This window comes from Echiichthys vipera, assembly GCF_963691815.1.
Source record: "Echiichthys vipera genome assembly, chromosome: 22".
NCBI classification, from domain to species: domain Eukaryota; kingdom Metazoa; phylum Chordata; class Actinopteri; order Perciformes; family Trachinidae; genus Echiichthys; species Echiichthys vipera.
In genome coordinates this window covers 21,905,485-21,922,160 of record NC_139847.1, presented here as the reverse complement: position 1 = coordinate 21,922,160, position 16,676 = coordinate 21,905,485, and the positions used below count along the sequence as shown (strand labels likewise).

Genomic DNA, 16,676 nt, shown 5'->3' with positions numbered 1-16,676 from the left:
GTGATTTCAGCAGTAGTCTCTTTGTGGAGAGACTGTCTGTGGCAGGAAGTGGGAAGATGAAAGTGCAGGAATTGCAATGAGGGCAACTGGTATTTCCTTTTTCTTGAATGTAACTCACTGTTTGCATTTGTTTCCAAAGTAGATAATGAGGACTTTTCTTCATTCATTCATTCATTCATCTTCAACCACTTATCCGGGGGTCGGGGTCACGGAGCCGATCTCAGCTGACATCGGGCGTGAGGCGGGGTACACCCTGGACAGGATGCCAGTCTATCGCAGGGCACATATCGCAGGGCACATAGAGACGAACAGAGACAGACAACCACTTTCAGGCAATTTTAGAGTCATCAATTAACCTAACACATGCATGTCTTTGGAATGTGGGAGGAAACCGGAGAACCCGGAGAAAACCCGCACAGACACGGGGAGAACATGGAAACTCCACACAGAAAGGCCCAGGCCGGGTTGCGAACCTGGAACCGTCTCGCTGTGAGGCGACAGTGCTAACCACTACACCACCGTGTAGCCCCAGGACTTTTCTTATCATTTTTAAATGACAATTTTTTGAAAAACATAATACTTTAGTTATAAAAAATAACTTATGAAAAGCAGATCCATAAGATAACGATAAAGCCTAACAATACCCAACTCTACAGCTGGTTAGCTGCTTCACTCTGACTTTGGGAGGGTGGACATTGAATTCAATTGAATCCACATCCCTTTTTTATAAGCCTTGCTTAACCACTGTTATTTTATGTAACAGGTGACACTTACTCACAATATGTGAAGTATCACGTTAGGACACAACACTTGTTTCACCTTTTCTCTTGCTGATGTGTGAGTGTAATGTACTACTACAAACTGTAAACTATAACTTGTGTGTTTACTATTTTATATTTTAATGATGAAATGATTGACACATTCTTAGTTTCTGGTCAAATAACATCCCCTCAAACTAAGCGTCCACACCACCACATGACCGATCCACCACAACCACAGCAAACCTAAGAATAGTTGTTGGGAAGTAGTTCAATTCATTTCAATTTTATTTATAGTGCCAAATCATAACAAAAGTTATCCCAGGACACTTATGGACTAGGTATAGACCACACTCTATGACTTATTTATGATTTACATAGACCCAACAATTCCCCCGTAGAGTACAGTGGCAACGAAAACCTTCCCTATTACAGGCAGGAACGTCAGACAGACCTAGCTCTATGGAGGAGGGCCATCTGTCTTGACCGGTTGAGGAGGAAGAAAAGGAGAGAGAAAGAGAGAAAAGACAGACAGATGGACAGAGATAGACAAAGACAGACACAAAGACAGAGACAGACACACTTCCAGTAACTATAATAATATCTATAGTAATGTGAATATGACTTATATGTTATGGCAGGTAATACAGCAGAATAGTAGAAACAAGCACAGCTAAGGTTATAGATTATAATAGTAGCAGGAAGCATCGTGCAGGACCACGGCAGCAGGCACCACCACGATCAGCAGAGACCTGCGTGACGACAAAGCCCAAACAACTCCGGGGAAGAAGTGAATTAGTAACATGCATTGATGAGACATGAATGATACAGACAGAGAGGAGAGAGGCTCAGAGTATCTGGAAAAGTATTATCCCCCGGCAGACTAGGCCTATAGCAGCATAATTAAGCAGAACAAAATCAGCTTAAAAATGACAACATTGCTAAGGGCTCGTTAGCCTTAGCTGTAAGCTTTGTCAAAAAGGAAAGTTTTAAGTTTACTCTTAAATATGGGGACAGTGTCTGTCTTCCGAATAACACTTGGAAGGAGTTGCAGTAGTCCAGCCTAGAAGTAACAAATGGAATAGTTTTTTCTGCATCTTTCTGAGACACAATGTTCCTAATTTTTGCAATATTATGCCGGTGAAAATATGCATTCCTTGTCATTAGTTTTATGTGAGAATCAAAGGACATATCCTGATAAAAAATAACACCCAGATTCCTTACTGTCGTGCTGGAGGACAACACAACATCATCCAGAGTAACAATATCTTTAGCTATTGAGTTTCGGAGGCCTTCGGGGCCAAGTACAATGACTTCAGTTTTATCTGAGTTTAACATCAGAAAATTGCAGGTCATCCAGCTTTTTATTTCCTTAATGCACATTTGAAGTTTATCTTACTGATCAGTTTCTTCTGGTGTGATCGACAAATATAATTGTGTATCATCAGCATAACAATGAAAATTTATGGAGGGCTTCCTTATAATATTTGCTAAGGGAAGCATATATAAGGTGAAAAGAATCGGTCCATGGACAGAACCCTGTGTAACTCTGTGACTAACTCTGAGAGAGAGAGAGAGATTATATATAGAGATATTAGAGATATTATATATACTATTTTATAGTAGTAAGTCCAATATTGACAGTATGATTAGCTCTGGTTTGGCCTCCTCCAACTTTTGGGAGAATATGTGTCTCTTTAGCTTCAAGATGTTTATCTTTGTCTGCTCTTTGATGCTGTGGGCAGGTCGTGTACACTCTGAAAACAATTTGTTGCTTGAAACAAAGTTGATGAGTTTTGTGTGGAAGACCACCTTAAAAGGAAAAAAAGAAAAAAAGCTGAGTATAATATTGATGGAGACCAACACAGAGCTAAGAGAAGCTTAATTTTTGCTTTTAGCTGGACACAAGCATGTGCAAATGAATGCTAATGTTGCTCTGTGTTGATTCTGTGTTGGTTAGCCATAACAACTTTGATGATGATATTGATTGGATGTAAATATTATGATTGCAGGTTGTTCCTCTTTCCCAGAGGGGCCAGAAAAATCGATTAATACTGCCATAATGGTGGTGTTGGCCAATGTAGAAAAACATTGCCATCTCTATCACCTTGCAAGTTGTCAGTCTTTTAGCCAAGCTATAAATTCAATTAAATTGTATTTATAGTACCAAATTATAACAAAAGTTATCTCAAGACACTTTAAATATAGCAGAGTTGCAGTCTTACACACCTCTCTGCACTCCCTCTGGAGCATTTTCCAACTCGGTATCCTATACAAACGCTGTCTGCCTCAGGATCATTTTAAATAACTAAATCAAGAATTAACAGACGATGATGCAACAAAGTTGTACAATAAAATGTGTTCTTTTAAACATCGGACCTCTGCCATCTAAAGCTGTATTAGTAAATTATCTGATATCAGATAACCATATTGATTGACTCTGTCTGACTGAAATCTGGCTGTGTAATGAAGAATATGTTAGCCTAAATGAATCAACTCCTCCCAGTCATATTAATACTCATATTCCTTGAGGCAGTGGTCGAGGAGAAGGCATTGCAGCTATTTATGACTCAGGCCTATTAATCAACCCTAAACCTTAACTAAATTATAATTCATTTGAACGTCTTGTTCTTAGTTTTTCACATTCAACCTTGAAAAATGTGCAGCTAATTATACTTGGTATAGTGTACCGTGCTCCTGGCCCATACTCTGAATTTCTATCTGAATTTTCAGAGTTTCTTTCAAATTTAGTCCTAAAGTAATGATTGTAGGCGATTTTAATATTCACGTGGACGTTGATAACAATAGCCTTAGTATTGCTTTTATCTCTCTATTAGATTTGATTGGATTTAGTCAGAGTGTACATAAACCTACTCACTGTTTTAATCACACCCTCAACCTTGTTTTGGCTTATGGTGTGGAAATCAATGACTTAATGGTCTTTCCACAGAATCCTATTTTATCATACCATTATTTAATAACTTTTGAATTCATATTACAGGACTACTAACCCCTGGGCAAAAGTTTCTACACTAGATGTTTATCTGATAGTGCTGTAACTAAATTTAAGGAAGCGATTCCATCTGCATTTAATTCCTTAACGCCTTATCCTAATATTCCAGATTCCTGTACTAACGTTATAGTTTCTCGGAAATAGATCACCTTGTTGACAGTGTTGCAGACTCACTACGAACAACACTCGACTCTGTTGTTCCTTTAAAACAGAAGATAATGAAACAGAGGAAGTAAGCCCCATGGTATAACTCACAAACCCGTGAATTAAATCGTGAAAATTGGAACGTAAATGGCGTTGCACTAAGTTGGACGAATCTCGATTAGTTTGGCAAGAAAGTCTAGTCTTGGAACTCTGACAGACTCTCTCACATTGGCCCTCATTTATCAAACGAACGTACGGCAGAAAAACGTGCGTACGACCATTTCCTGGCAAACTTCGACATTTATCAATTTGGACGTGAGCGGGAGCTACGATCAAATCTCACGTCTGGTCTGAGATCGTGTACGCAAATTTCAGCCTGTGTATTTGCGGTGCAGCACAGCAAAATCTTGCTGAAAATAATTAACAAACCTCAGCGGGTCATTAAACATAAGCAGTCAAATATTAAGAACAGATCAAAACGGATTCTTAAAACGAATAAAAAAAAAAAATGTGGTTCGAGCAATTGATTGTACTCATGTGCGTCTGAAGGCACCATCCATGAATGAATACGCATTCATCAATCGCCAAAACTACCACTCGATAAATGTACAGGTGATTTGTGATGCCAAGCTGTCGCTTTTAAACGTGGTGGCCAGGGGGGACACACGATTATTTTATATTTCAAAAAAGCTCGGCTCCAGCCCCCCGCGACCCCGACAGGGACAAGCGGTTGAAGATGAATATATGAATGAATGTGTTAGCGCGGCTGCAGCAACGCGCACTGCAGAGCCAAAGTCATCTCCTCGGTTAGTGGCTACCCTCGATAAATTGCATTAAATCAAACCCCGCTGGCAAACCCCGCTACAGAGCAGGAGTGCAGGTTCAGCAGTGCGCACACACGCACACGGGTCACAGTGGAGCGCTGCTTCGGGTTGACTGCCTCCGTTATTCTTTTCCATACAGCGTTTTTATGGGCCCCTTTTATTCCACTCTTAAGACTGCCAAAAAGCACATCTTTATTTTGCTCCATCTCGGATGTCAGGATGCCGATCTGTGTGTCGGAAAAGTTTCTTTTCGAATCAGTGTTCCTTCTGTCCATGTTTGACCTCAGTGGGCGAGGCCTCCAAACCAGGAATATTTAAGGGCATAACATGTTAATGACGATCGAATTCAGCCGCCGCATTTATCAAGGCCGGCTCATTCGTACGCTGAAATTGGTCAGATACGAATGTTTCATAAATCACAGGTGTGTCCTGTCCTACGAGCAATTCTGCGTTCAGATCTGCGCCCATTTTCACACAAGATTGATAAATGAGGCCCAGTGTGTTTTCACTTTCACTAAAATTATCTTGTTCAGCATTCTGATGCACCTTGCTAACCTAGCTAGAACTATTGTTAGCTGGTAACTTAAGAGAAACTTTGCAGATTTTCAACAGGCTCTTTATCACTGCAGCGTTGGTTGTACATCCAGATAATCAACGCCAGCACCTATAGCTCCCTACTCCTACTACGATGTTCCTTTTTAACATTTATCTTACCTGAAATATTGCAAAAAAGTTTTCGACACACACCATCCTGGAGAGCGGTCTGATAAAGAGAGAGAGAGATCTAGAGCAGAGAAAGGGGAGTGAAAATAACAGAAATGTCTCATGCACACATAAACATGTGGAGGCAGCATGCAAGTCACCTTTTTTCCTTTTGGATTGACTTTGGTAATCCACTTGAATGAACTTTACTATGAGAGGAGCTGGTACAGGGGCCAGTAGGTAAGTCTTTAAAACACTCTTTTAATAAACTCTGGGTTCACTAAATACGTTGTTGGTGCTAGAGTTAATGTGTAAGGACTCTTATCATGCTACTGCAGAGGTTTGGTGTTATTTTGAGCAGTATTAGTGGTTAAAAAAGACATTTTAATGCCTTCACTGTGCTGCCCCGAGCTAATCAGTGTTAGCCATGTCCATCTGTTAGCGACTGTCCAGGATTTCCCCGTTAACAGTTGTTACATGAAAAAAACTGTCTTGATGGCTTATTTGATGTATATAAGTGCCGAAAAAGACCATTGGATGATTTTGCAGAGGTGCAAAACCCTAACCCTTTGTTATGAATGTGATATGCATTGCTTTCACTTTCACTAGTTAAATTCCTTGTTTTATTGCTGTTTTTTTGTTAATGTCATCTGATTAACATATTTCTCAGCTGAAGCCAAGTGCTAAATGCAGAAATTTAGGCTTTGTGGACTGAAGGATTGTCTTGAACACGTACAGATTACCTGTTGATGTTTGGGTTATAACCACTTTCCCTTTCACAGTATCCCATGGATAGCAACAATTATTCAGACAGCAACATAAAAATGGTCATAAGTATATACCCATATACATTAGAGATGATTTGATCGATTTAATTCTCTGTTATCTGAGTGAGTTGAAACAATGGTAATTGATCATATGACCCACTAATGAAAGAATATATTGCCTTTTTGCTGATTATTCCAACCTGTGTGTCGGTAGAGACATTCACTCTCTAAATGCAAAATAAGCTGCTAAACTGACGCAAGAGCGCAAGTTAGTCTGTCGGCCGAGGTTGTCACTAAAGGTCAGCGTTCACTTGCAATCTGAAATCTGAAACTTCTGAGTCAGACTTGTATTAAGGGCAGAAGTGTAAAAGGTGTGTGTGTGTGCGTGTGCGTGTGCGTGTGCGTGTGCGTGTGTGTGTGTGTGTGTGTGTGTGTGGATTTAAGAGGGTAACATATATGGGACGGACTGGAAGTAGAGAGGTGAATGTATGTCAATAAAGTTAGATAGAGCGCAGAATTTGGTCAGATTTTAATTTGATTGGGTCTCATTTAAAGATGCTTCATTATTGAGTGTTCACAACAGTTTTGGTTCAGTAATATCATATAACCTTGCGAGTATTAAATCATATTTATGATACTTTTGTTATTACAACATCAGAGGGACATGACAGGCTTTTACAGCCTGGATTTAGCTCCAGGTTCATAGACAAGGTCACCTTAACTCAGCTTCTGTAAGTGGTTCAGCTCAACATAATACATTTTTAAAATGCCCAATGCTATAAAAGAAAAAAAAAACTAAGTCAAAGTCAAAATTGTTAAAAAAAAGACCTCTTCAGGACTAATAAATCCAAACCCAACCACACCTTCCACTGTGTCTCTGTGCAGAGCTACTGTCTCATAGCACACCTTACAGGCAAGAAGCTGTCAGGACACCCTAACTTATCTTCAGAAAGAATACAGTCAGTTGGTGGTTCCCAACCTTTTTGGTTTGTGACCCCTCAAAATCCTCACAGGCTGTGGCTTAAATTTTCCTTCACAGAAGGTTTTATTTGAAGGATTTTAATATTATTTCACAAAAATAACATTGGCTCTTACTGACATTGGCTCTTGTGTTAACAAAGAAAAATTCTATTATCAAGCATCTACAAATTCTACTGGCGGAGCTGTGACACAGACTCTCAGGTGTTATTTTTATTTCTTATTGCTTGTGATGATTGTAATGTCTCTCTTTCCAACTTTTATCTGCCGCCAAAGCTTGACTTTGATGGCAGGATGTGTAGACTGAACCAGGACACCTTGCTTCATGTTATACGGCATTTGTCACATATTATATGGACTCCTTGTAGTCATATCCAATATGGCCTTGGCCCATTAAGGGTTACAGTTTTAGAAAAAGCTGATGTAGAAAAAATCTTTTGTTGAAGAAAAAATGTATCTGGTTCCAAATCAAAGAGAAGATTACTTAAGGTTGAGAAGAAAAACAGATGGTTATGATGCGGTTCGCTTCACTGTGCAGCGGAGTCATGAAATCTCTTCTCTAGGTCAATACTACTAGAACAAGGGTAAATTATACTTTTGGCTGGGCTAATCAAGAGGTTTGAGTGACACCAAAAGGTGAATAGAACTCCAGTGATCACCATCTGCTACATGTGAGTGTATGCTTCTGTCCATTAGGGTGTATTCATGCCAACCTTCCATCTATTTGTTTTACAGCTGACAAAAGCTCAAAGAGCAATCATTCCACTCCACAGATACTGTGGAGCATAACTTCTACTCATATTGCAAACTGAGTGGCACTGGTTAATACCATCAAAAAGATGTGTTTATAAATGACATGGATCCATGCTGGAACATATAGTAGATGTCAGGCAAGTGTTTTCAGAGAGACAGGAGAAGTGAAGCACTCTTGACTTGTCAAGGACTTTGTTTATCACAGTTAATTCATGATTTAATCTCATGATTTTTAAAGTGTAATTCCTAAGCAAAATCATCCCATTGTCTTTTGCGGCACTTACATACATCAAATAAGCCATTCGAGACAGTTTTTTTCGTGTATGAACTATTAACCAAGAAATCCAGGAGAGTCGCTAACAGCCGGAAGTGGCTAATGTAGTGCAGAAAAAGACCATGGGATAATTTTGTGCCGGAATTAAACTTTAAAATGTGCTTAAATAAATGACTGGAATAAAGGTAGTTAGTGGACTTGGTTGTGGACACCAAGCAAACTGGCCCCATTAGCAAACTGATAGTGTCTCTGTAAACCTCATCAGTACTAAGTTTCTGTTTACGAAGTAAAGTCCACATTATTTGAACTGTGTCAGGCTTTTAATGAAAACAATCAGAAGTGGGTATTCTGGTTGTATCCAGCTCTCCCTGCTACCTGTAAGCCTGTGTGAGGCTGCAGCTGCTAGTTTTAGTCTCGAACAAGAGGGGAAGGTGTACAAGGGAGCATGTTTCACCCTTTTGCACTTAGTTTTCTGCTTTTATTGTCACTTGAGGGATTCAGCGCACAGCTCAAACAGCAGACTGTGAGTGTTCAGTTAGCTGGGAACAACAGTGAACTTCAAGCTGTTGGAGGTAAAAAAAAACTTAATGTGAGTGTGTGTGTGTGTGTGTGTGTGTGTGTGTGTGTGTGTGTGTGTGTGTGTGTGTGTGTGTGTGTGTGTGTGTGTGTGTGTGTGTGTGTGTGTGTGTGTGTGTGTGTGTGTGTGTGTGTGTGTGTGTGTGTGTGTGTGTGTGTGTGTGTGTGTTTGTAAAGAAGCGACTTTAACGTCGTAATGTCGTCTCCATGTTGTAAATGTCAGTAGTGGGTGTACAACAGCACTTATTTTTTCCATTCATTGTTTCCTAGCTTACCTACTTAGCATGAAAGGTAATTTTGATGTTGTTATACAGTATGTTGAACCATGCTGACTAACTTCCTGCCAATCTCTCCTTCATTAATTTCTGTGACCGTGTATTTCTGTGTTTTTGAAAATGATGTGAATCTCAGTCCCCCCATTAATGTTGTGACTTTGGGTCAATGTTGTTCTCATGCTCTACATTGGTCAATTAGTAACCATAATTTGTGTTTCTTGTCTTATTGATCAGGGGTGTTTCTATCTAATCTGCCCCCCTTTGTTTTCTCTATCTCTCAGCTCGTAAGCAGGAGATCATTAAAGTCACGGAGCAGCTGATTGAGGCCATCAACAGCGGCGACTTTGAGGCCTACACGTTAGTTAGTTTACTCCAAACTTAAATATCGGTTACACCAAATCTTCACATCTTTCCATGACTCTAATAAGGCCGCCTGCTGTACTTTTTCAGGAAGATATGTGATCCTGGACTCACATCCTTTGAGCCTGAGGCTTTGGGCAACTTGGTGGAGGGAACCGACTTCCACCGCTTCTACTTTGAGAATGGTAAAGAATTAGTGTTTCACATGGTAGAGTGAAGCATCAGTGCTGTCAGACACACAGCACATGTGTTTGGGAAGAATCTCTCCTTCTTAGGTTCACCAAAATAGTACCAGCACAAAGTTTAATATTTAAAGAGTCTTTTTTTTCAATTAACTATCTATTGAAAAAGGACATTGATTGACTCTAAGTAAAATGATCTGCCCAGCAAGATATTACTTAAAACCTTCCTTTTGGATGGACTTTACTATGAGAGGAGCTGGTACAGGGGCCAGTAGGTAAGTCTTTAAACACTTTTTTAATAAACTCTGGGTTCACTAACTACGTTGTTTGTGCTTTGTTTTATGTGTAAGGGCTCTTCTCATGCTACTGCAGAGGTTTGGTGTTATTTTGAGCAGTATTAGTTGTTAAATAAGACGTTTTAATGCGTTCACCGTACTGCCTCGAGCTAATCAGTGTTAGCCACTTCCGGCTGTTAGCGACTTTCCGGAAAATCTCCGTTAATAATTGTTTCACAAAAAGAATTGTCTTGATGGCATATTTGATGTATGTAATTATTGAAAAAGACCCTGGGATGAGTTTACACCGGAATTATGCTGCATTTTGATTTAAAAATTGATTAATGTGACACTGTAGCAATCCCTATTAGTCTAGAACCTCTCAGTTCATTTTCAATTTTAAAGGGGCGTTACCAACAGTGCAGAGCAACATGCCCCTGGACCCGGTTTGATAGACCTACGACCAATCACAGCAACAGAACGACGTAGTGCTGAGTGACACATGCAAGCTGAGGCAATGCTTGGTCCATTTGGAAGCAGGAAATAAATAGCAGCCCAGTCACAAACATTTTCAGTTGACAGCTAAACAGCACACTAAAATGTATTTCTAAAAATATTTTAAGCATCAAATACGGTATCAGAATCTTGATTCATATTTGATTAGCGGTGACAGTTTGATTTGAGTTTCCTGAGCCTGGTAAGAAGGCTAGTTACCTTGGTAACTGTGAAGCTCAGTTATGATTATGATTGGCTAGGGGGCCAGACATGGCTGCAGAGCAAAGGAATCCTGAGCTCTACAGATTGGGTGTGACACAAGATAAAACCTTGGAAAATGTGTTTTTTTTAATATTTTAATTAACTGTAAGTGGTTTTAATTATTTTAATGCTCGCAAAATTGCTTAAGGATCTCAATCTGCATCTAAACACACAGTAATAGAATCTTAGGATTTATGTGCCAGATATGTTTTCCCATTTAAGTAATCCCTTTAGTTGATGGGAAAATATTTAAAATGTCCAAAAATATCCATCTCACAATTGGGAAAAACTATTTTTTGTAAGATCCCGAACAAAAGCTACCTTAGCCCATAGTGTAACTTTCTATCAAATGTAATGGAAATTTTAGCATGTTATTAAATATAAAATACAAATAAATGGGACTAAAAACATGATCACCTTTGCAGAGGTAGTATGAATTCAAATAAACTCACTCATAAGTAATTTGGATGTAATCAGTTCATACAGCTAGGTTACCCAAACTGTTTCCATGGTTGAACTGAAAGATTAAATTAAATTTATTACAACTATGGTCTACACAGGCTTTTGCGCATCAAGTCCTGTATTTTTGTCTCAAATTGTTTCTCATTTAAAAATATACAGTATACAACCTAATTTTGTGTTAATCACGTTTACACTTCGTTCGTTCATCATTGGAATTTTCAGAACAGGCTCGATTTTGTGCACTTCACTCAGAAAGTACAAACTTGGTGAGTAAAGGGTCTTATCAGTTATATAAAATTAAAATCTCCAACAGTGTCTGGGTAACACATTACAAAGTAACATGTGAGAGTACTTTTTGTTTGAACAAGTAACGTAAAGGGGCCTTCGCATGATCAGCTCTTTGTGCTGTGCTCACCGCGAGGTTGGGCGCAGAGACCAGGTAAACAGCTAAATCAACGTTCATATTAAAACAACCCTTAGCTCGTACACTGCCTATTCAAAAACCTGGTGTAGTGTGTCTCCGTGAGTAACTAGCCCCTCTCCGTCCTCCATCTTCTTCTCTGTAGCTCTGTCTAAGGTCAAGCAGCCCATCCACACCATCCTGCTGAACCCCCACGTCCACCTGATCGGGGATGAGGCCGCCTGCATCGCCTACATACGCCTCACCCAGTATATTGACGGCAACGGCATGCCTCGCACCATGCAGTCAGAGGAGACACGCATCTGGCACCGCCGCGACAGCAAGTGGCAGAACATCCACTTCCACCGCTCTGGCTCACCCACCATGCCTACCAAGTAAGTTTCTGTCCTTCACCTCCACTACTCTCCAGTCTCACTAGAGATGGGTTTTTTTGGTCTTTGGGAATCTGCTGCTTTCTATAAAAATGATTGGGGCGGCCGGTGGCTAAGTGGTTAGAGCATTCGCCCCATGTAAAGAGGCTGAAGGTCCTCAAGGCAGCAGCCGCGTCTCCCTCTCTCTCTCACTCCATTTCCTGTCTGTCCTATCTAACAAAGGCTGGAAAACTGCAAAATAATAATATTTTTTTTCCTGGTTTCCTGTTTCCTCATCTGCTTGTTTTAATTTGCTATAAAAGCAGTAGCATGTAGTACCTTGAAGGGTAGCAACATATGTAACAACAATTTGGAAATCTCACAGGAGGCACCAAAATGTGTAAGGAATATGAGGTATAAATCATAAACACATGAATTGGTACAAAAGTGACGTAGAGTGAGTGCACTTAAATCAGTAGTGTTAAACCGATTCATTGACTTTATTTCTCCACCCAGCGCAGTGAGTGAGGCAGCAGGTGACACACACAGACTGTTTTATACTTTACCTCTGTGACTAGTGTAGGCTACACTGCAGCTAATACAAGTACAATGCAAAGACAACACCACCACAGCTCTCTGCTAAAATCAAGCCCCCCGTAAAGAAAATACTGATATTTTAAAATAGTGTTAAAATCGCGTCTCATTCTCGTGGACTTAATATCGTGTATCGTCTCGTTACACCCCTTATACTGAATGTATGGTATATATTTTAATATTGTACTGTCATGACAGTGATGGTGCTGTCAGTTTACCTTCTATGTTGCATCTTAAAATAGCAGAGTGAAAATGTGATAATTTCTGCATTTATTATTGATTACCGTGTGTGCCCCTAAAATTTCTGGTTGCGCCCCTAAAATTTTCAGTTGGGGGCTACAGTGCTCATAGTGAAAAAAGTAAGTCTGGAGCCCTGCTAGGGTAGAGTACATCCAAAGTTCTGGCTGTGGCCCTGATAACAACAATGTCCCATTTTTCCTCTTTTTCTGTGCAAGAAAGTTTAAAACATATTTTTGATGGCAACAAGAGTGTGTGAAAAGTGATTATTTTTATAGTGTATGGTTAAAGACAACAGTCAGATCAACGGATGAACCAGTCTTGATTTCACACCTCCACACTGCCCTCTGTGGCAGTGGAACACATCGCTATGTCACGGTGAGAGCCATGTGGAGACAATACAGCTGTAGCCTTGTGAGTCCATCCTGACCTCTGAGCTTATTGTATTTTACTCACAGATCAGTCTGGTAACTTGCAACGGAGAAATCTTGGAGCTGTTTGCCAAGAGACTGAACCAATCAGTGTTGGTTTTGAGGCGGATTTAGGTGTGACAAAATGAGAAGAGACTGTTAAATAACATGGAGGTTTCCAAGATCAGATGAGCGCAGCTATGAAACAAGCTGCTCAGTAACAACCTGCTCAGTACCTCTTTTTTCTCTGGGATCATTCTGTTGAATATGGACCGGGCACCTGAAATTGGGCCTTGGATCAGTAAATTCACCTTACACAAACGGAAAATATCCTTTACTGACATGTTATTTTCTTTCTGAGCTTTGCCTTGATGCTGTTAGCACATCATACACTCCGTTGATCTGATTGGTTGATTTGGCCCATAAGTTCGTGATAGACAGCAACCAGTATTTTCACCCCTTCCCCAAAGATCTCCAAACGACAGTTCCCAGATGAATATGCTGACACAATGAGAATCATGAGAATCAAAACATCTTGCAGAGTCAGGTTAATCCAGCTGTGCCATGTGTCATATTTAACAAGGCTCATTTAGTTAAATGCCTGTCACCTAAACCTCTCGCTCCTTGTGTCTCTTCCTCCTCCGCTCACATCTTTCATGGGATGGATGAAGATGCAAGGAGAGGAGTCGAGCAGAGGAATCAAGGATGGTCAAACTGGGACAATGGTTGTGTGTGTAGGTCATAGAGTGTTGTCTATACCTACTCTGTAAATCGTCCTGAGTTAACTTTTGTTATGATTTGGCGCTGTAAATAAAATTTAACTGAATTGAATTGTGTGTAAATGGCTTTTTATCTAGTAATTAATCCACCTGATATTTGTGTTTCAGTTGAGGGGACCATCTTTCACTACGAACACCCTCCATCCTACACAGACCCCGCCTACCATATATCCCCATCAGATCTCTCAGCCAATCCCTGCCCACAGTAACTCGAGCTGTGCCCTCTCAGTATGTATTTTACATATTGTCGCTGCTGGACTGAAGATCATTGTACGCATTCAAATCTTGACAATATCATTTTGTAGTGAGAGTGTGTGATGTTCATTACAGGAGTTTTTTAGATCAGTAGTTTTAAATCAAAGTGGTTTTCAGGGGACCCGGTCATTCCAGTTGATTCCGTTTTTATTGGGCTGGTGAAATATGTGAAACTTCCAGTCATCCTGTAGTGACACTTTTTAATTTGAATATTGCACATATTGAGGACTCATGAGTTGTTATGACGTTTTCGCCTTTTGGCACGATGACCAATATATCACTGCTTTTCACTCATGTCTCTTTTCAGAATGCCATCTATTAAAGGTCAGGCACAAGCTTGCTTTTGTTTCGGTGACGTACACCTTTTGGTGATAGGTGTAAATAGCTCTCTCTTTGCTTAATCTTTAGCAGTATCCATATGAACTGATTTCTGAACTGTTTTCTGGTTTGCCAATTGCGCCCATTATGTTTCCTCAGAATTGTACTTATACATGTTAAAAAGAGAAAATCAGTTTAAGTGTATGTTTAATTTTGTCTGTTGAAGCTCCATCATCACAGGGCAGTATGTGAGAAGAGTATCTTATCATAGAATGTAGAGACTATAGACATATAATTCTTAAAGACCATTCTGTGACTCTTTCCACTAAAATCATATTTTCATACAGTATGGAACTAATTATGTTGTTGTGTTTACTTTTGTTATTGTGATGTTGATGCCTGTCCCTCCCATTACCTTTATGAATGCTTTCCTTTAAGCCCATCAACCTTGACTGAGTCCCATCTTTATTCCATGTTCCACTGGTGTACGCCAATGTTTTACACTGGATAAGAATAAAGTAGAATCCTGATACTAACCCTGGTGGTTAGCACTGTCGCCTCACAGCGAGAAGGTTCCAGGTTTGCATTCAAAATACATGCAAGTGTTAGGTTAATTGATGACTCTAAAATTGCCCGTAGGTGTGAATGGCTGTCTGTCTCTGTGCGTTTCTATGTGCCCAGCGATAGACTGGTGTCCTGTCCAGGGTGTACCCCTCCTCACGCCCGTAGTCAGCTGGGATCGGCCCCAGCCCCCCGCGACCCCGACAGGGACAAGCGGTTGAGGATGAATGAATGAATGAATGAACTTCCAGATGTAGGTCAGTTAGCCATCCATTCTAATCGTGAGTGAGGTAATAAGATTTTTAGCCAGAATTATTTAGCAGTAAATCACCATTTAAGTTCTTGTAACATTATCATGTTATTTTAGTGTCACTGTTAATTTCCAACAATCCCCTTTCCATTGGCAGATTCATATTTTTGAATAACACTTGAGACGTTGTGAAATGTTGGTAAATTAAATCTGAATGAGACCAGAAGCAAAGCACAGGGAAAGCTTTGGAGATAAAGGGGTGTTCACTGATTATTCCATTTAGCTCAGTGATATTGAGATTTTTGTTTTGCTTAGGAAAAGGTTTGTATTCTTTTGTTGAATCACATTTGTCCCTCACACACCACACTTTGTTTTTATCTTTCTAAGATGCATTGGAATTCCTGATGGGACACTGGTATATAAAGTAGCCATGATGGGACAAGCCTGGTGTATGTTTTAGTAATATCAAATAAAATGTGTGATTTATGCCAAATTACTTTGTTTGTACTTATTTTGTCTTCTTTTCTCACTGTTATAACTCTCTATTTAACACTGGCTGAAGGCCCTAAGTGTGTCCCATCAAGAATCACGATTATACATATATACTGTAGATAAACTTTATATGTAAAGTATTTATTGCAGTGTATACTGCAAACAATTGTATTATCTCATATGCCTTTGGCTCTACTGCACATCTGGCCTTCTGTGGGTTACAGTGTGCTTGTAACCTCCTCAAAACTCCAAAAAGAAATCTAATAATTACAATACAGCATTATAAATGCTTAGAAATTTAGAATTACATACATTGGGCCTCATTTATCAAACGTACGGCAGAAAAACTTGCGTACGACCATTTCCTGGCAAACGTTGGTATTTATCAATTTGGACGTGAGCGGGAGCTACGATCAAATCTCACGTCAGGTCTGAGATCGTGAACGCAAATTTGAGCCTGTGTATTTGCGGTGCAGCACAGCAAAATCTGACTGAAAATAATTAACAAACCTCAGCTGTCATTAAGCATAAGCAGTCACATATTAAGAAAAGATCAAAACGGATTCTTAAAACGAATTAAAAAAAATATAAAAATTGTGGTTGGAGCGATTTATTGTACTCATGTGCGTCTGAAGGCACCATCCATGAATGATTACGCATTCATCAATCGCCAAAACTACCACTCGATAAATGTAGAGGTGATTTGTGATGCCAAGCTGTCGCTTTTAAACATGGTGGCCAGGTGGCCAGGGGGGACACACACGATTCTTTTAAATATCAAAACAGCTCGGCTCCAGCCCCCCGCGACCCCGACATTGAATGAATGAATTAATGAATGTGTTGGCGCGTGGCTGCAGCAAGACGCACTGCAGAGCCAAAGTCATCTCCTTGGTTAAGTGGCTACCCTCGA

General features: G+C 40.0%; 1 protein-coding gene across 2 annotated transcripts in view; it reads left to right on the top strand.

Annotated features, from left to right (window-relative positions):
- camk2d1 (calcium/calmodulin-dependent protein kinase (CaM kinase) II delta 1) overlaps positions 1–15,758 on the top strand; it is a gene marked incomplete at its 3' end in the record, with an annotated part of 134,940 nt that extends 119,182 nt beyond the window's left edge. The window contains exons 16-19 of one of the 2 annotated variants that reach the window (XM_083937192.1): positions 9,346–9,421; positions 9,515–9,609; positions 11,666–11,894; positions 13,999–15,758. In XM_083937192.1, the coding sequence (XP_083793318.1) occupies positions 9,346–9,421; positions 9,515–9,609; positions 11,666–11,894; positions 13,999–14,002 (404 nt within the window). Of the gene's footprint in view, positions 1–9,345; positions 9,422–9,514; positions 9,610–11,665; positions 11,899–13,998 lie in introns of those variants that run through there. The other variant, XM_083937193.1, reaches the window with a different exon arrangement.
- Between the last annotated feature and the right edge of the window lie 918 nt (positions 15,759–16,676).